This window comes from Geospiza fortis, unplaced genomic scaffold, assembly GCF_000277835.1.
Source record: "Geospiza fortis unplaced genomic scaffold, GeoFor_1.0 scaffold285, whole genome shotgun sequence".
NCBI lineage: Eukaryota > Metazoa > Chordata > Aves > Passeriformes > Thraupidae > Geospiza > Geospiza fortis.
Genome location: NW_005054403.1, coordinates 1,652,951 through 1,674,181, shown reverse-complemented (window position 1 = coordinate 1,674,181; position 21,231 = coordinate 1,652,951). Strand labels below are relative to the sequence as shown.

Sequence of the window (21,231 nt, the reverse complement as noted above, 5' to 3'; positions counted from 1 at the left end):
GGGGGAGGAGCGGGGGGAGCCGCAGGGGGACTCGGAGGCGCTGCTCAGCCAGGCCAAGGGATTCGGCAGTGAGTGTGTCGGGGCTGCCGGCTTCAAATATGAGCTAAGGAAACAAGGCTGCAAAGGGCCTTTCGATTATCGCCTCTTGCAGAGCGTTTCTTACGTATCTGTTCTGTTGGCACTGTGGGAGGAGGTGGTCTGTGTGTAGAGAGAGTAGATCTGTCTACGTGGATTGCACTGTGGGTATTTGTGCTTTTTTTCATAGGAGAATAATGAGGTTTGATGATTTTGTTGAACATGTTTGCAGTCTTAGAATCACAGGATGGTTTGGGTTGGAAAGGACCTTAAAGATAATCGCATTCCAACCCCCCTGCCATGGGCAGGGGCGCCTTTTGCTAGACCAAGGTTAAAGCCCCATCCAGCCTGGCCTTGAACGCTGCCGGGGATGGGGAAAGCCGCAACTTGCTATAAGTAAAATTCCTGCTTTACTGTAGTGAATCCACTACTGTAGTGGATAAAATGAATCCACAGTATAGACCTATACTCATTACTAAAGGGTTTTTTAAGGAAGGGGTTTTGGGTTTTTTAAAATTGATGCTGTGAAATTCTGAATCAGTATAATCTGAGAGGTTAATCTGAGCTGCTTCTTTACTGTCCATTGTCTTGGGCAACCAGAACTGCAGCAGTTTAGTCTGTGTGGTTTGGTCAAATACCTGTCTTGTTGTGGTAAATTGATACTAACCTGCTGCTGACTCTGATTGTTCTAATCTGCAAATTGCTCTGGTTGTTCAGCAAGGATAAAGTTTCTGGGGAAGAGTAAGAACTGACTATTATCTTTATAAAGATCCATCCCATAACTTGCTCTGTAAATGAAAATTTGGTTTAGTGGTCAATGTGTCCATTGTCTGTGACACTAGAGTAGATTGTGGTGGAAAGGCTTTCTTGCAGTTTCAACACATAGCCCTAGAAACCTCTGCATGGCAAACAACCTGGGCAGCTGTGTAAAAAGAATGTCCTGGCAGATAAAGAATTTTACTGGTAAAACTGAAGCCTTATAGACATTATTCTTGCTCATTATCATGCCATTACAGAAATTATGAATGTTTTGCCAATGTGAACTAATAATAAAGTATTCCTAGATACATATTCTTAATACAGGCATACACTTGTAAGATGGAAGGTGGGTTTCTTAGTAATTTGAAAGTATTATTTTCCACCACAAATTCTATTTTTCTAAGGCTAAGTACCACCTTTTTGCAGTTTTATAAGTACCTTAGTTCAAAAGAATATTTGCCCTTATTTGAAATAAAAAGCATTTTGCTCTTCAGCGTGGTTCCAGGACTGGCCAAAACCACTTTGTGCAATAATGCCAGAATGTCACCAGACAGCAAATGCCTCTGCACATTTTGCACCTAAAACAATTGCAGAGAGGAGAGGTTTCAGGGACACATGAAACAGCCATAAAAGCTGGTAGGGAGTAAGCAGTCCAGTATGTTGCTGCTTCCTCTACTCTCATAAGGGGGATAATGTATGTGCCTGTGTCTAAAATGTAGAACTTAACCTTTTTTTATACCTGGATCATATGGTAGGTTTTAAAGCCTGATAACAGGTATAAAAGATGTTAGTAAGTACTTGAAGGATGTTTGCTTTCCACCATTCTGTGACTTCTAAGCAAAAGTTACGTATAAAAAATTGTCTTAAGGCTTGGCTAGACCTCTTTTGGTATTGATTTGCTGATATCATTACAAGAAGACATTTTATCCACCACAGAGAAATAGTCAGCTTTCCAAGAGGTGACATCAGTGTTCCAAAGTAACTCATTCTACCAGTGGCTAACAACCATGTGTTAAAGGAAGTATTTTAAAAAAATACTTCTTTTTTATTATAAGATTATTTTTTACATTTCTAACCCATAGAGAAACTGGATTTTTTGAGAGTTCTTGAGAAGGAGGGTGGTCTTTTGTTTTAAACAGAAATGCTGGGTTTTGGTGGGTTTTTTTTTTTAGTTAGTTGGTTGATTTTTTTGACAAAAAAAATATAAAAGTGAAGGTGATTTTCTGGAATAACTGAAATATGTGACTTCTATTGAGCTGACTACCAAGCAGCACCCCCAGATCTCTTTCTGTAGGGCTGCTCTCCAGACACTCCTCTCCCAATTTATATTGATCCCACATGCAGAATCCAGCATTTATTTCATGCCATTGATATTTGCCTAGGAGTTCCTATCTAGATCCCTCTGCAAGTGTTTTATTTCCTGTGGCACTGACACATGTATGTACTGGAACTGAGGTACTGCAGTTGGAATGCAGCCTTTTGGGTATAATTAAGTGCTTGTGACATCATGCTAGCTGAGAAACAGTACCACTGTCTTAAAATCACTTGCCTATAAGCTGGTTTCTGAAGGTTTATGGTATACATGTTGCTTCTTGCAAGTTCATTCTCCTTAATTAAAATAGAATAATATAGTGCAGATGACCATGCTGTGTGTATGTAGTTCTTTCCCTGCCACCTCTCTTCACTTAAGCACTGCTAATACAAAGAATGTGAGTCTTTGAGAATGGTCTTCATTGCTGTTCTGACACTGAATATTATCAGAAAATATGGCTCAGAAAAATGAGTGAAGAGGGCCACAGTGCTTTTCTCAATGCAAAATAGATAAGGGCAAATATCAAGAGCAAGCTTCTATGCTAAAACTTTTTAAGGAGGTGTTAGCTGCCTGAAATTTTTCATGGATTTTCTGCCTCAGTTTATAAGACTTTATTGTGCATGTTTATTTTCTTTAAAAAAATATAACTCTGTTTTAATACTGTGGCTAAGTTACTTTATGGCTTAATGTCTCCAAAATACTTATATGAAATCAGGAAAGACACATTGTTTCAGAAAATTCATTGGAAAGGAGTATTTTAAGGACCATTAGCAATGTTTGATTTAGTAAACAAGGTTCGTGTATAATTTGTAAATATTGATTTACAGAAAGTGGTGATTATCATAATCATTAAAGAATATAAACCAGAAAAGGATAAATAGAATTTTAGGAGTTTTTTGTAGGCCAGAAGCTGGGTTAAGTTATTTTGAAAGAAACTTTTAAGTACCCAAAGTACGTCTAAAGAGAAGATAAAATAAATGTAGCAAGAGCACTGGATGTAAAGAAATCTGTTCTCAGGTCTTTGTTTTTTTGTCTGTGAAAGGTTACCTCTTCAATTTTGCCTCTGCTGCTACAAAAAAGATATCTGAGTCTGTTGCTGAAACAGCACAGACAATAAAGAAGTCTGTAGAAGAAGGAAAAATTGACAGTATCATTGATAAGGTAATTTATTTCTAGACACTTGATCTGAAATATCTGTTTGCTTACCATTGTTACAACATGTGGCATATCTGGCATTTGATAACATTTCTTTAAACTGTCTTTAGATATTATGTCTTTCAAGAGATACTGTGCATCTCTTGTCATGATGAATGATGTGACTGAAACGTTTATACATGGTAGAGTTTCCAAAAAATGGTCACCCTGCTTTTTTCAGTGCTGCACCCGTGTGTGTTCAGTTCCCTCAGGAACTGAAGCTGATGATAGACAGGAGAAAGACCAGAAGAAAATATGAAAAATGCTGATAGGTGGAAGGGCTGGAAGAATTTGAGACAGGCATTTGGGGAATGTCTGTCCCAAGATGTCTGGACTGGTTTCTTTTTGCCTCACAGCTTATTTAGTTGGAAAAAGGAATGAGGTAACTTGCATCTTAGAGGCAGAAGTCAAAATTAGCTTGGCATTGAATATATTGTATCCTAGGACCTTAGGGGTATACAGGTACAGCTCCATAAGAAACAGTGAGAAAATTAAACACTTTGTTACTGTCCTGTTCTTTTCCCCACCCTGAGCCTGCCCTCTTCTTGCCCTCTCTGTTCTGTCTGTCAGCTCCAGTTGCTTAACTTGTGCCAGCAAGTGTTCTTCCAGGGCTTCAAGCCACAAACCTGGCAGAAGGAAAAGAAAAAAAGAAAAAGCAATAAGTGTTGTGAGATGTTCTGTGTTTGCTATTGAGGGTATCTGGGAAGGGAAGGGAAAGGGAACTGGTCAAAACCATCCCAGCAGTAGTAGGACTGTGCATCCAGGAGTGTCTGACACAGCAAACCCCTTTTCCTGCTCCTGTCTCTCAGACAGCCCTTCTGGGGAGCTACAGCATTGCCTGTTTATTTTTTTGATACAACACAATCCTATTTCTTGATATAATTAGTTTTCAGGTTGTCTTCCATCAAATGGCATCACATTAATTTCTATTGTGATCACATTTTACATTTTGTCTTCAGATTTCATAGGCACTTATCTGTATAATTATAGCAGAGATCTATTTTCTTCTACAGTAATATCAGAGTCTAATGTAATTTTGATCTACATCAAAGGGGGAAAATCAGTTAACAAGGTTTTTTGTTAATTTAATACACTAGTAATAATGCTCCTAAGAAACTGTAGCCAAGGACCTACAGTATATTTTATGCCAAAAATACAATTTTCTTTTTTCTACATGTTTTAGAGTAATATTAATTCCCTGTTTCAATTAATCAGCATTACATACAGGAGAAACAGGATTTTACCTGTATCATCATAAAGCTTTCTTCTTATACCATATAAATTATTTTATTCCATAAGTAGAAAAAAATTAACATTATTTTAAAGCAGAAGGAACCGCAATAATCTGTTTGTGTCACTGACATTACTATAGGTCTCTCACTGATAGTAATCTTAAACTGAAATACTGGGTCACTGAAGAAAAAAAGAAGTAAGGAATTTATCAGGATTTAGCTTGAAGACTTCTGTGCATTTTGGCAACTTGTTAATCCATAGATGTCACCACATAAAAGTTGTGTTTTTGTGAGTGGTTTAAGTATTCATTTCTAGCTTCATCTTTTTTACTTCTGCTTTCAACCACAGAACATTTGCATTCTTTGCTCTAGATTATGGCATACTGAATTCTGAGACCATTCTCAAATTTTAAAATTCTAAATTTAATATAGAATATTTCTAAATATGATTTTTTTAAATGAAAAATTTAAATGAAATTGTCAATAACATAAGTGGAGAAGTTATTTTGTTTCAGCTAAGCAGGTGGTCTGAAATGCAACTTTACAATTTTGAAAGTCCAGTTTCTTGCCATGGATGTATTTCTTAGGTAGCTCTTGAAACTTCTGTAAGGTCAAGAGTATTTCAAAGCGTTAGTGCTTTGAAAACATGTTTAAAGAAGTCTAAACAGTCTGTGTTGGCTCTGTTTTATACAGTGAGACAGTAAGTGGATATGCATAGTATGCCAATGTTCAAATTATCAGCTAAGATGTTCCTTATTTTTTTCCTTGTCCTCTGAAATTGATAAAACTATAAATATAATTTTGAAAGCATACACAATAGTTTCAAATGAAAAATCAAATGTTTCAGTAAAAGGAAGTGTATGGTTGACACAAAACAACTAACAGGAAGAGCCACCATGGATATAAGAATATGCACTGTATTTGAAAGCACTTTCTGACTGAACATAAAACAAGAAAAGTGATTTTTAATTTTTTTTAAATTGTGGTTCCCTAATTTTTATTTTAGACAATTATTGGAGATTTTCAGAAGGAACAGAAGAAATTTGTCCAAGAGCAGCAAACCAAAAAATCAGGTAATGTATGCTTTTTCTGATGATATGTAACATCACATAAGTGAAACCTTGCTGAAAGCTGGATAATTGAGCTGTATCTAGAACTAATCTATCAAAACACTATTTAATGAAATACGTTATGACAGAACTTAATGCATGTGGTGGAATAGGAAAATTATATTTTTAAGTGAGGTTAGTGTTATGTTACGTAGTTGGTTTAGATTTGCTTTTTAACCAAATTCTGCTTTGTAAAATAATCTCAAAGATCACCATGCTAGCAAAGTTGTTTTCTCACATTGTGTTTCATCATTGACTTTTATTTTTTTAATGTGTTATCTGAATGCAATAATTTCTGACAGTTTGAGTATGTAGTGTCTCTGTTAATCTTTAAAATGAGCTGGTTTTAATGGATTGTGATAAAATTTTTCATGGTGTCTTTAGTTAGTATGTTAGTGTGGTTTCTTCTTGGAAGATTGTTTGTGGGATTGAATTGTCTGTATTTCTCTCTTTTTGTCTGTTAGTAAACTTGGGATTCTCTTAATATATTTCTAAAAGCTTCATGAAAATAGGTAGTTAGATTGGTCAAAGGAGGAGTGACAGATGGCCTGACTGAAAGAAGCATCAGCATCTGATGTTGCAGATGAACCACATGAACCATGTGGGTGAAAGATCTTGCTTGTATCAGCTGCACAGGCAAATAAGTGCTGTTAGTTTTGATAGTTTAAGGGCACAAGAATTATTTATCTGCTACAGATGCATCAAATTGTCTCTGTAGGCTGAATTTGCATTGACAGTGAAGAGATTGATAAATATCTGTACATCTACAATAGCTATTTTCCTTTCTGTATAGCCCAAAGAACTATTTTGAAAGTGCCTGCATAACTACATAAAGCAGCTGAACTGAAGTAGGCTTACTCAGTGTACAGTAATTCATAACAAATTTATAATATTTTTCTCCATTGTTAAAGAATTGATGTCTTCTGGGTGTAAGTTACTTTGCAAACTTAATTTAGACAAAGTTTACACCTTTTAAGTGGATCTGGAAATACTACTTGCAGGCACCTTAACCAGTTATACAGCATTACTTCAGCAGCTAAACTAAGAGGCACTAAATTCTGACTGCTGCAAAGAAATACCCAGATTTATTTTTACAATTACACAGATCAGCAATTATTTAGGTGGGGTTTTTGTGTAGGAGTGAAGGGGGGTCAGCAGGGTCGGGACGGACGGAGACGAGAGATCTCTGAAGCCAGGTCGTGGAACTTGCGGTTTATTGCAAAGGGCCTGGGTGCAGGGCCCTGCTGGGAGCTGCCAGCCGCAGCTCGGAGCAGGCCCAAGAGCAGAGAGGGTAGAGAGGATGAGAGCGTGAAAGCATGAGAGAGTAAAAGGGGTAAGAGCTAGGAGGCAGGAGTAAGAGTAAGAGCTAAGTGCATAGAAAAGTAAGTAACTAAGTAAGAGGTAAGACAGCGAAGTTCCCGTTACAATACAATAAATCATCTTTTGTGTTGAATATTCTGATTCTCACTAACCAATGTAGTACAAGATACAAATCCTATAGCATTTACATACAGCCTATAAGAATCACTACGTTACCATACTGTGCTACATTTTAAACCCGAAAAACTACTCTTTGGACCCCTTCTGCCAAGCTTGCAGGGTCTGCTCAAACCCTTGGACCTGCCTGCAAGCAGAGGGAATTGTTTCATCAAAAAGGGGATTACCTTCAGTGGCCACACCATTGTTTTCCTGTTGTTCAGTAACTAAGGGATGTCAAAGCTTGCTTTCATTTCAATCTTGCTTATAGTTTCCATATTCTCAAAATCTTTTGCCAGGCAATCATATTTATAAGGCTTTCCTGTTTCATCCTCCCCAACATTGTTTTTTTTTTAACTCTGATAAGTGAAGATCTATTCCTAGGGTTTCTCTCTTAGGCCACGGACTTAGTTTAGGAAAAAGACACAGTGACTTGGCCAATGAGTGTAACTGTGACATAATGAGTGTAACTGCTTACTTTTGTGACACTGTTGCCTTATATAAGGTCTGTTATTTGGAGTGTGGTTTTTTTCAAGTAATTTACATGCAATTATCTTCCTCCTTTCAATGCTAGAAGCAGCAGTGCCTCCCTGGGTAGACAGCAATGAAGAAGAGACAATTCAACAACAAATACTGGCTTTATCAGCAGTAAGTATTTAATTTCCTGTAAGATTTGAAATTTTCTCATGGAGAAATTTAAACTACTGGGTTTTTTAAGTAAGTTTATTAAATTATGTGTTTTCAAGATATTTTTAATATGTCTGTCACCACACGAATCGTGTGCAAAAGTAAATAGCTCTGTCATTTTCAACTTGACCCAAGCAGATTCTCAATATAGTTTTTATTTTTATAAAGGCTTTACAGATTGCTTTGCTGCTCTTGTGTGTGAAATATGGTGTCCTTTTTCTGATATCATTTAATGGCTGTAAATATGTTCTTCAAAGGATAAACGGAATTTTCTGCGGGATCCCCCAGCAGGTGTGCAGTTTCATTTTGACTTTGATCAAATGTACCCTGTTGCACTGGTCATGTTACAAGAAGATGAGCTTCTCAATAGGATGAGATTTGACCTTGTTCCCAAACAGTAAGTAATTTCTTCTGGTAACTCTACCATCATGCTTTCATACCATCATGTGTCTGTAAATACTCATAAATTACTCTTTGTTCCTTTCACTTCCTTCAGTTCTTTATGTTCTTCCAATGTGTACATATATTTTTATGCTAGTGTCTAAGACATGCAGTGTTGCGCATGCATTGCAGTTTAGCAATTTGAGGTAAGAAAAAAAGTCTATCTGTGAGACAGAACTAGTAAGGACCTGTTGACTTAAGTATGGGAGAGCTCCTCAGTATTACTATGTCCAGTGTGCTAAATTTTATTATTTTTTTTTCTCCAAAGAAAGGTAAAGGCAACAATCAAGATGTTCAGATCTGTTGGTGTAACTGACATTCCAGGTGATTACAGATAGTCAGATACTGCCCCTGGAGAAATGGTAATAGAATGTGTCAAAAAAAAGCAGCAATTCAAGCAAGAAAAAATGGATTTGGATAGGAAATGGGAAAAACTCTGTGTTGCAGAGCTTTATTCCAGAGCTGTTATTCCTTGTCCAGTCCCAGACTCTGTTCCCAATGCTTATTTCACAACTCAACTTTCTATTAAGTGGGAGTTCCCAACATTAGTCTCCTTGTCTAAGGATGAAAACGGAAAGAAAATCTTTCCTTCTGACATTTTCTGTCTTAAATCTCCTCCTTTTATAAACCTTCGCAGCTCCTCATTCTGTTTACCTTCTTCTCTGTTGTCAGTTCTGAAGATCTGCCCATTTTCTCTGATGCTCCCATATTGTCTTCAGCCTCTGGTCATGCTACCCTTGCCTTTTCTACCACATTGCTTAATATTTTTTTTGCCTGTTCTTAGTCTCGGTCACTGTGTGCCTGAATAGGTGTGAAGGTAACTTCATTCTTTCTCAGCCTACAACAGTTCCTCCCCACAGATCTTTCTGCCTTCTGTTGCCTGTGGGTTAAAATTGTGTCTTTTCTTTCTTGCTGGAGGAATTTCAGAGGGAAATGTTACCTGAGGTGGGGATAGTCTGCTGCTTACCAGAGCTAGTCCTTTCCAAGATGGCAGTTTCTGGTTACTGTAGGTTCTGTGGACGTGCTGAAAGATGTGCAGATAGTGAAATAGGACTACTGATATCTAGGATTGGCTTCTGCCACCACAGATGTTCCAGTTACACCTGTCTAGGGAAGATGTAGACAATTATAGTTTGACAATCATAGAGCATTTGGCTCAGAGGGGAAGAGAACGGGGTTGTTTGGCTCGTTGGGTTTGTTTGCATAATTTGTCAGGAGAGGTGGAACAGCATAATATTTTTCCATACCATGTACTACTGCATATTGTTGAGCTTTTTCTAGAGTTATAACATTACTATTGTAGGTTCAAGTCAATTGCAAATGTCTTGTGAGAGATCAGGAACTTCTAAATTATAGATTTCTTAGAATGTGTTAATGTCATAAATCTCTTTTTTAAGATTTTTCTTAAATATCAGCTATGTCTATTCCTTCTCGCTACATATTTAGTTTCATTTCACTGCTAGATGGTAAAAGGAACAATATTCCAAATGTAATAATCAAAATCTGTTTGTTCTCTCTAGTGTAAAGGAAGAGGTGTTCTGGAGAAATTATTTCTACAGGGTGTCCCTAATTAAACAGTCTGCACAACTCACGGCGCTTGCAGCTCAACAGCAAGCAGCAGGAAAGGAGGAGGGCAAAGGCAGAGAAGAGGATAGTGAACTGAAAGGTATGGGAAACATTTGTTTTAGCACAGTTCATTAACTTAGTGTAATGCTGTTGTCTAAAATCAGAAAGAAAGAATTTTTCATTCAGTAAAAGAAAGAAGAAACATTTTTCAAACGGTATTAGAATTGATAGCGTAAAGAGCAGTCTTTTAATGAAAGCTTTCAGTTGCACATACAATACCTATATGCATGTGCAGCATCAAATTTTCACAATTTTTATAAGTTTAATTAATTATCATGTTCAGCAAGTACATCCAATAGAACAGTTACCCTGTAACCCACCCTTGGATCTGCCCCATTGGAGCCCCTCCAAGGATTCTTAGCCCTGTATGGTGTTATATCTACAAAGTATGTTATTATTTCAGCCCAGGGGCTAGTGCAAAACAGGATGTCCTTGTTAGAAACTCTGTCTTCTTGAAAATAAGACCAAGCAATTTCAAGAATGTGGCATAATATGTGAGAAAGGGTAATTAGTGTTCCAAAGTGTGAGAAAGTGCTAGAAGCTATACAGCTGTTTGTTAAAAATGTGCAAAGCTACAAATATATTTTAAAAAACTAAAAATCTTTAGGCATCAACAAATATTCACTGTATACATCACGTGCATCCCATTTTTATCCTGGATTGCCTATTAAATCAAGGCTTCTCTCATTATACTTGGTGTCATCATGTAGGCTGGGGAAGAGGAGGCTCCTGGTGCTTTTAAGCTGTTTTTCAGTTTCAGCCAACTTTGTCAGAAGAGTGGAAGTCTCAAGAGGAGAAATGTTGTACTTGGCTTATGGCAGTCCATGACCATTAGGTCTTAGGTGTGATTTTTGACTTGTCAGAAGGAAGTAGGAGACAGCTTTGGTTCACTTACTCAGACAACAGGTACTAGCCAACCCAGCTAGCTGGCATATGGATTGCTCTTGGGTTTTGCTCATCCCTCACGCCAAACAAAAGTTAGTGAGTGATACAGGGATGAAACTACTGTGGTGGTGGAGTGCAGGCTGTGCAAAGGTCCATAATGTATTGTGGAAACAGAAAAAATGGGGACCAGGAGGCTACCTGGGATTCAACCTTGAGATGAAAAAGCTACTTCAACAAAGCTGTCTTCAGTTACATTGATCAGTTTCTACAGGTGATTCTTACTGACCCTCTTACAAACCACTGGACCTCTTTGCATGTTAACAGATTCTGCAAGCAGGAATATCTGTGGCTTAAAGAGTATAAAGCAGTTAACTACTGGCAGAAACACAAAAGATAACCAGTAGCTCATTAAATCTTAGCCTAACCTAGGTACACTCACCACCCCAGTAAGACACCTGAAGGATCTTGGCAGGCTGGGTAGGTATTGGGCAGAAGTAGAAAGCCTTTTCTGCACCTTGGAATGGTTCTCATATCCCCAGTATCAATGAATTGTCATCCATGAAGTCCAGTCATACTTGTGTCCTGTTGACACTGCTGGCCTGACTGACAGTCAGGTGATTGTTGCCAAATTAACTTCTTTTTTCTCCTCTTTTAATATAATACCTTTCCATATAGGTATTTTTTCTCTTGAGTCACCTTTCTTATTTTTTTACAGACTTTTTACAGGTCTTTTGCACAGCTTGTGCACAGTCTGAACTCAGGTTACTCAGTCAGGCCTTAGCTGCCCACCAAGGAGCAGAACTTTGGGGTGAAGGGGAGGCTACAGATGGGCTTCCATGTTGCCTATGTGCCTTTTTTGTCAGTTTGTCTCATGCTTCTCATAGGTTTTGTTTGGAGTATGCCTGTGTCAGCCTAGGCAAGGTCCCCATGTGGAGTGGAAAAAGTAGTTTTGTCTGAGTAGATTCTGCAGTAGTCTGTCCTGTCAGCATTGTCATCCAAGCAAAGCTGACAGAACAGGCAACTCCAGAATATGCTATAGACTGAGAGGCACCAATTCCCACTGCTTTTATTCAGGACAGTTGTTTACTGTCCCAAAACTATGTTCTGTTTTGACTGAAGTGTCTCAGCTTTACAGGAAAGACTGCATCTGATCCTATTGAGCAACAAAAATGTTATGTTTGAGTCACCCAAACCCTTGGAAAGTACCATTCAGTCAAAGTAAATTTGTTGGATTCTAGTAAAATTCCCACTGTGACTAAAGCAAAACATATTTTATTAAAAAAAAAACCAAAACAAAAAACTCCATTGTCTTTTGGCCTGTTGCAGCTCTTCTACGGTTCAAACCACCAGTATGGGATATGCAGATAGATTTCCTAATGACTGCTTGTTCTGTAATGGCAAAGATACATGTACCAGACTGTAGTAAATGCATGTTTTGTTTGACTCAGAAATTGCATAGATTTGGCAAGCTCTGAATCATACATGATATTTTTGGTTTAACCTTTTTGAAAGTTGATTCCCTAATTGGAGGCTAAAACTGGAAGTAATTGCCTGTTGGTAGTTCTTCATAATGTTCAGGGTTTCTTCTTAAAGCTGAGTGTCTATAAAATAGAATTGTTAGTCTTCCATTTCTGTGTCTCCTCCTCAGCTGCTATTTTCAGAAAGTTAAATAAGCGTGGTTGATGGGAAAGGAAAAGAGAAGAGACAAATGGAAGAAAGTCCACATTCTAGTGTAAAGGCTATATAAGATCTATAAAAAAATGCCAAATTCCAGCCCTTCTCTAGGTATTAGCAGCTCTGTAGTTAGGGAGTAAATCACCTTTGGATGAGAGCACACTGCAGTGGAGGAGATGATGGCAGGCCAGTAGTCCAGAATGGTGCTAATGATACATCAGTCACACCTGATGGAGGCATGGCCCAGGGCAGAGCAGCTGTGTCCCATCTGCACAAGAGCAGCAGGTGGGGTCTAAGGCACCTCTCTTGAGCAGCAAACAGTTACTGCCATGTCCTACAGCTTTCCCAAGCAGGGAATGCTGGAGCCTCTTTGGCTGCAGTGTTGGGTGCAGTGAGAGACCCTCTGGAGACAGGAAAGTGGAAGAAAGAGGGAAGATGGGACAGAGCAGTGGGCATTGAGTAGATGAGCTACAAAAGCACGGACAGCTACCAATTAGGGAATGATTTTAATTAAAACTGACCTTAATTTTAAAAATTAAACACAAAGAATGAGAAATTGCTGAGTTAGCAGGAAGGATCCAGCTGGGCACCCTGTAGAAAGCAGAGCTGCAAGCTCAGAGCTGCTTTGCATGTTTAAGCAAAGAGAACTGCTAAGCAAGCACTTGACCACTACCACAGCCTGCCCTGAATGTTAACTGTTCTTGCAGCCACCTGGCTCTTCATTGTAGCTCTTCTCCCCTGAGAGTTGCACAAGGGAAAATGCTGGGATGTTCCTTTACCTGCCAGGGAAAAGATCTAACCTTGCTTGTAAAAAGTCTTTGTCTTCCTAGCACCATGCTCTAAATAGAGAATACACACCAAGTTTTCTTAGGAAATTGAGACCAGCTTCTAGGGTTTGTTTCTCAGTGACTTCCTTTGCCTATGTGAAAGGTAAGGCTGCAGAGCACCGTTCCCATGTGCCCTTAGGGGTGTGCATAGTACCTGTGCAGTCTGGTCTGCTCAAGAGCTGATTGGCACCCATGTCAGCAGTAGAACCCAGCCAGGGGAGTTTGAAAACTTCTGTGATAGACAATGACTGGATTTCATGAGTTTAAGTTTTAAACTTATAAACTAAGTTTATGCACTTGTAACTTTAAAGATCTTGGGATGTCATTTTGAGGGTCAGAGGGATCCTGTCTATTAAGTTTAGAGCCATAATGAGGAAATGGCTTGCTAAATTTGTCTTAATTAAGAATAGAAAATTGTTTCGCTTTGTTTTTGAAAATGGTTCACCTGTGGCTAAATTCAGCTGATAACCACAAGGATTACTTAAAATACATTATTTCCTTGTATACTTAACAGCTATGCAAATTAAATTAGATTTTTAAATATTTAAATGTTATCTACCTTTTTTTTTCCCTTTATAGAAACAGTACGGCCAAAAACACCGCCTGTTACAATAAAGCCTCAAATCAAATCACAAGAGGTAAAAATGCTGTTATATTTTATCTGGGATTTAGTACATGAAGCAGTTCCTTAATAAGTAATTATGCATCTTTTTGAGTAAGTTCTGCTATAAAACTATAACAATATAGTGTCTGACAGCCCTAACCTGCTGCTGTTTTGCTGTGATATTAATTATCAGCATATAATCTTGAAACTCATTTTTAGTAGCAGAAACAGCAGTTTATCTGAAGAATGTTTTCCTTAGTATCCTGCACATTATCATGTGATTTTACTGTCAAGAGTGAAATTTCCAAAATATTTGGGAGTAGAAGGTTAGCATTGCGTTGAGACGCGAGCAGTACTTTCATAAAAATATATTTGTGTGCCGTGTTCTGTCCAACTCTTCAAGCAGTGGTCAGGCTGAAGTATAAGGAATGTAAATGATGCATTGCAATAGCAACACTGTTCTATTTCACTTTTGCTTGGTACTGCAAAAGCCTTTACCTTAGACACAAAATGACCTTTGTTTATTTCTGGATTGTAAAATTGGTGCCAGAGAACACTCTTGGCAGAAGCAGAGCTGTACATTCACTTGCCAATAATATGCAGCGGGCAAAGATTTCCAAAGAACAGTCCTCTCTTAATCTTACTTTGATGTTACTGAATTGTGGTCAAAATTTTAATGTTTAGGTCCTGTTCTAAACTACTCAGGAGTTTATTATTGTTTCTGAAGATTACAAACTCAGAATTAAAATTGTTAAGACAACACAAAAAGACAGCCTAGAATGTAAACCAAATCACTTTCAGTACAGCTATCTAACATTTTTGTTTGTACAAAAATACTTGTAAGGAAAAGTAGCCAGTAAAGAAAAATAGTTGTGAGAGTAATGTGCTTGGGTTTTGCCAACTCTAGTTAAAAGCAGTCACATGAGTGAAAGTATGTGTTGGTGACTTTTTTTACCCTGTCGGAGTGAGTTTGTACTGAAGTGTCTTGTTGCAGGATGAGGAAGAGATTTCCACAAGTCCAGGTGTATCAGAATTTGTGAGTGATGCTTTTGATACCTGTAATCTGAATCAAGAAGATCTAAGAAAAGAAATGGAACAACTAGTGCTAGACAAAAAGAAGGAGACTTCAGTAGTAGAAGGTAAAGCTACTATTACCTCTGTTTCTTATATAGAGCAATTCTAAGACAGGTTGATTTAAAAGAAAAAAAAAGGCTGTAATTTAGAAAAGTAGATCTGTGAACATTTTTTCAAAAGTGTATGAAACAACCTTCAGTGAGATATTGCAGAAATTAATGATAATTTTCACCATGGTCAAACCACATCTTATACAGAATGTTAACTGTGAGGGGTTTAAATCCAAAGAACCTAACAGTTTTAGGTCATTCTTTGATGAAAGTGAGTGTGGGGTATTTTTTTCTTTTTATCTCCTCCTTTCTCTTTCATAGGGTTCTTCTGCATGTGAATTGTTTTCTTTAATTGACATCCTTGTAGGTAAAGTACAGTATTTGAAAGTCAGGCTCTGTTTTCTTCTTTTGGCACCAGATAAGGCAACTTTTGCATCAGACTGTGAGCTTGAAGAGGCCTCTGCCTGTAAAGGTTTATAGGCATTTGGAAAACTTAAATTTTAACAAATAGTTTGAGAATGATGATAAGAAATTAAGTGGAGCTTATTAATTAAAATAATTCAGAAGAACTGGTATTGGTGTAAAGAGCATAGAAACAGCCTGTGATGATGTGACTCTGGCCATAGATAATTTACTTTGACAGCACTTGTATATGCAGATGGTTATCACAAAATTTGCAGAATTTTCTTAGAATGTGCTTTGGATTTTCTTGCTTCTAGTTCTTTGATTAAAGTGTTTTAATAGGTCATTAATGTGTTACTTGTTCAGAGCAATCTCAGGCTGGCCTGAGCTGATTTGGACTCTGGAATTGCGTACCAGGCTGAAGTACCAGCCAACGTGTAACACATGAACACCCATCTCCTCCCCCACACTCCTGCCTAGGATAGGCAGAGCTAATTAAAACAGAGATTAGCAACACACGAATGCCTTCTGATTTATTTTTTGCCCTGAAGTATGAAATATGATTACCTTTAACCCTGATTAAATGAGCTTGCCTAGCTAGTGAGAAGAGTGTTTAAAATGTTAGCAAGGAGAGTACCTTTTTTGTTTTAAACTAGCCACAGTATTTGACTTGATTTCTTTTTTCCGTAACAGTATATCCACACTTTTACAAACTTTATTTTTTTAATGGGAATTTAAAATTTCAAAGGGAGATTCAGTTGAAAGTAGAGTGAAGGACTGTAGAAAATGATCTTGCAAAGGGACACTCATAATGACTTAGCCGTGTATTTGCTGTTTATATCTTTATTATAGTATGCATATAGGAATTATATTGTATATTAATTAATTCCTATTTGTGATCAATAGGAAGGTGAAATTTCTGAAGTTCCTTTTGTTTCTAAGGAGAATAGTCCATAAAGTTTAGAGGATATAAGAGAGATTCAGTGCAAATATATCTAGTTTTATATAAATAAGCAGCATACAATATTATCTGTTAAATTCTTACACATCTTTTGTCTCTCTTAGAAGAAACTGCTGATTGGGAAAAGGAATTACAACAAGAGCTTCAAGAGTATGAGGTGGTGACAGAATCAGAAAAGCGTGATGAAAACTGGGATAAAGAAATAGAAGAAATGCTGCAAGAAGAAAATTAAACATTTTCACAAGATCACTATAACCCAAAGCTCTTTTGGGTGACATGGATTTCTGCTTTCATATTTTGCTTACAAAAATATCTTCAGAAGACATAAAATAATCTAAAGTCATTATAATTCCATATGGGAATACAACCAGTATTTCTGTTCTTTATATGAGCAGTTTCTGAACTTCTATATTCTTCAAAAGAAAAAAAAAGAGGAGGCAGATACTGCAAGTTATAATTAAAAGTGATAACATTAATACATGAAGCAGTGGTTCAGTTTGAGGCATTTTTAGGTGATCAAGAAGCTCTTCGAAGAGATTTCTAAATCTAAGAATTGCAATTTTTTTGGTCCACAGCCTTCTGTTTGGGATGTAAAAGTGGATGTTGTAAGTAACTTAGTCCTTGACAACAATTCTCTCTTGATATTTGCACTCTGATTCCTGTATAATCTGTAAATGTGTACTATTTTTAAGGTACTTATAGTTGGTAGATTTCACAGGTATTTAACTTCCTTAATGTATGTAGCCAAAGAAATTATAGAAAACTCTATCAAATAACTTTCAAGGATTTGGTAAAGCACACTAATGCAGAATCCAAAAGAAGCTGATTATTTATCAGTTAGGCAGAAAACATTTAAGCATTTAAATTAGTAGAGTTAGTAACTGCTTGAATTAAATTTGGGTTTGTTAATCATATTGAGATACTGCCTTTCCCCACAGAGAGAAATGGTTTAATGCATTCTTTCTGCAGAAGGCTGTTATGTTTCCATTTAATTTTACTGTCTTAGCTGAGAGCAAATTAAATGCTTCTCCTTAATTTTAAGTGCTGAAACATTTATGTGAAAACTTTCACTGGTTTGGACATCTTTATTAAATATTGTAAATATGTATAAAATTGGCTCATTTGTTTGGAGGGAGGGCAAGCAGTGAGGAGCAAATATGCTTCAGACACAGATTTTAAAAATACACATTTTCACAGTGCTTAAGACATAGAATTTAAATTTTTAAATAGGGTTTTTTTCTCTAAAAGGTTTTTGATTCTTCATAGGCATCTGGATGTTTCCTGTGGTTATACCATTAAGTCAGTATCTTTATATATAGATAAATTAAAATTTTATGTTCAGTTTGTCATCTATTTCATAAACTTCTATGACAAAGCATTCATGAAATTCCAAATACAAAGGAAAATGGGTAAAATTAAGTAGGTCGGAGCCATTAAGCACAATTGAATTATAGGCATGTTACATACAGTAAGCTCTGTCTTAATGACATAATTCTGCAGAAAACTTTTGTAAAGAGACTGAAGAGATTATAGCTGTAATTACTCAGTCAATATTCATCCCGTGGGAAATGAAAAGAGCTAAGTAGTTTCCACTGCTGTTACTGTAAGAAAGGAATATTTTAAATTGTCTCCATTAGCAACTTGGACAGAAAGTTCTCCTCTATTTCTCATTATGGAAAAGGAATTGTTTTAAACCTGCATACATTTGGCTTCTCAAATTAGTTCATTGCCATATACTTTCTCAACTTCAAACCATTTTAAGCACAATTTGTATTTTTCTAGATTTTTTTCACTTAGTTTACAGACGTGAGGTAAGTCACAGTAAATAAGATATACTTAAGGAGCTTTTATATCTGGGATTAATTAGAGATGACAAAGTTAAATCTGTTATGCTTATAAAAATAAGTCTATTCACAGCTCAGTGGCTACTCCTGACAAATACAACTGCTGTAGATTTAAGCTGGAGATATTAGGAGCTCTCTACTGTACAGTTTGATGTGACACCTTCTAAAAAGATGGGTAGTTCTGTTGTGATAGTGGCAAATATTCCCTGTATGACTGAGAGTTCCAAAATCACTGCTCCAATAGTCTGCTTTCTTAAAAACAAGCCTGATCATTCCTAATGTTTTCAGATGTATGATTGCCTTATTTGCATGGGGCTTGTACCTCAAGCCTCATCTTTCTTTTCATGTAAGCATAACCTATATAGTGGTCACAGCTATTAAATTTCATTTCTCATAAAAGATGGTTTCTTCATATGAAACTCTCATTTTTCCCTTTTTGTGAAAAGCAATTATATCTATAAAATAAAAGAAACCAACCCACTGCTTAAATTTGCATTTTAAAAAGACAATAATGTAGCAAGACTGAATCTGACTTGAGCTCTGATATTTAAAGTCTCTTATCAAAATTAATATTTTCAAATCTGGGTATCTGGTTTTAAGCTGGAAAACTGAAGTAAATTCTCCATAATCCTGCAGTTTTCAGGTCTGGCCTACGACTTTCATTTAGGTAGATGCTACAAGTGCCTATCAGTTCTTATTGTGCATGGGAAGAGGGAAGGTTTCTGTATTCCACTTGCCACAGTGGAGGAGCACAGGCAGACCTTTCCATGTTCATGGTGAATTTTGCATGCCTTCGTACCCAAATGTGTCATATTAGTATATTACATAAGCAAGTGTGCTGGTCTTTTCTTAACAGAAGATTACAAAATCAGAAGCGCTGGGATGGTACAGATGCTAACATGCAGCAAAACAGTGCTACAAAATGAAACAAAAAATGAATGTAAATAACATCATCCTGTGGATACAGTGTGACAGAAAGTACAGTTGTTCAAAACATTGAGAAGAAGCTTTCTTGGAAGATAAACTTGCAGACTTTTTAATTAACTTTTGGGAAACAGGGCAAAGATCACCCAGGAATTATGTAGGTTAGCTTAGAATAGCTCTGAGATACCAGCATCTCCACTTACTCTGTGCACTGAACAATCATCTTCAACTATTAGTTTATAATTCCAGTTGCTATTAGTTAATACCTGTATGGAATTTTAAAAATTTAATAATCTTTCCTGGAAGAATAGGAAAGATTGTCAAATCTGGAAATAAGAAAAGTGTAGTGAAAAGTTCCCCTATGTTTTTATGTGATCACTTACAGATGATCTGTTATCAAAGTTAATCAAAGCTTTCCGTTTCCTGAATTGTTCTAGTAAACCTCTAAATTTTTTAAATTTTTGCCTCAGTATTTTTTTCCTTGCTGTTTGGTGATCTTGGTGGTTGGTGGGGTGATTTATGTAGTACTGAAGTGCAGGATGTCAATTTTAACCTCATGCATTTAAAGAATAACCCTATGTGCAGGACTGTGTTGCTGGACTGTGAGATGCATCCTTGAACTGTTGACCACTCACATATTATTGACTTTTACCTTGCAATATCTATTGATAGAAAGGAGCAAAGTGTGTCTAGTTACTTCTCTGTGCAGTGCCAAGCTGTAGCAGCTGCATCAGGTCCTCAGTCCTGGGGCTGTGTCAGGAATGTGGTTGTACCATTGATGCCTTTTTCTCTGGTCCTAAAAATATGAGCCAGACACAGTTTGGGTGATAAAAAGGGGTCACCTTTATAGAAGGATCCACAGGTGCACAGCTGGTTTAGTGGAAAACACTGAACATGCATGCCCTGTGTTTTTTATACAAAATTTTTATCGATTTTGTAAATTTGAGTATCTGACAAGACCCCTGCAATTAGCAATTGACCTGGTGAAGTAAGGCCCCCAGTTCTAGTACCTTCTAAATTCTCCCCACCTTCAATGGGGACCAAGCCCTGTTTACAAAAATATGCCTCAAAAAGCTGTTTTCAACTTTGGTTTCTAAGGACAACCAAGACAGCATAGGGATCCAGGAACTTGTTTTGTTTTCCTGCCTAGGGAAATGCTGAAGCTAAGCTACAATAAGAAGCTACAAAAATATATGTGTAAAGAATACAGACAATATATAAAAGAAAAAAAGTTAAAAACCAAAACCATTTACCACCCTGATAATGGTCTGGGTTTGAATTCAGCAGAAGTCAACAGGATGTATTCTCTTGCCTGACACTTATGTCTCAGTAAGAGCTGAGTGATAGATCTGTAACATCAGTACAGTAGCCTAACCTTAAATAATATTACCCATTAGTAGATTTTTCTTCCAAAATATTAATTTTCAATGCTTTTCTCCTTTGTTTTAAACATTTGGATTGTTTGTGTGTGTTAGATAATCATTCTGGTTTTTTTTAACAAAATGGCAAGTCAATTAATTTCTTGCTATATTTTCTGTATATTTTACAGTTAACTATTGGGGAAAACAACAATTTCTACAAAAATATCGGAAGACATGCATGGCTCTGTTTTATTCTCAGTATAGCCCAGCATTTCCTATAGATAGATAGATCAAGACCATGCATACATATAAATGCAAACCCACATGTATCATAGTGTCTAAATATATTAAAGAAATTATAATGTACTTTTCAGCTGTTACTTTGAACTAGATGCCATTGAGAGACAAAGGGCAACCAAAATAATTAGCATTAGTTTGTCACACTGTTATTTGTAATGAGATGATTCTCTGTAGAAATGAAGAATGAAATCACTTGCTTTGTTTCCTAAAAGATTGGTTTTCATTATGAACAAGTTGGGACATTTTCCTTTGCTAATTCAGGAATTCATGAATCTTTGAGAAACCTCTCCAGATAAACTTGGGAGGTATAATTAACCCAAAACTACATAGGCAGATAGGTTATTTTGTCTTGGTGTGGTTCTGGCAAAGTAGGGAAAGACAAGAAAAACAGCTCTAGTTAAGGGCTGTATATAA

At 36.8% G+C, this 21,231-nt stretch overlaps 1 protein-coding gene across 1 annotated transcript; it reads left to right on the top strand.

The window, feature by feature from the left end:
* Nucleotide 1: 1 nt before the first annotated feature.
* Nucleotides 2-19,614, top strand: SYAP1 (synapse associated protein 1; the record flags this gene model as incomplete). Its single annotated transcript, XM_031061217.1, has 9 exons — nucleotides 2-68; nucleotides 3,189-3,307; nucleotides 5,579-5,645; nucleotides 7,732-7,805; nucleotides 8,102-8,241; nucleotides 9,806-9,951; nucleotides 13,877-13,935; nucleotides 14,896-15,040; nucleotides 16,493-19,614. Coding segments are annotated over 9 exons (945 nt in total), but the record flags the coding sequence as incomplete, so codon positions are not given.
* Between the last annotated feature and the right edge of the window lie 1,617 nt (nucleotides 19,615-21,231).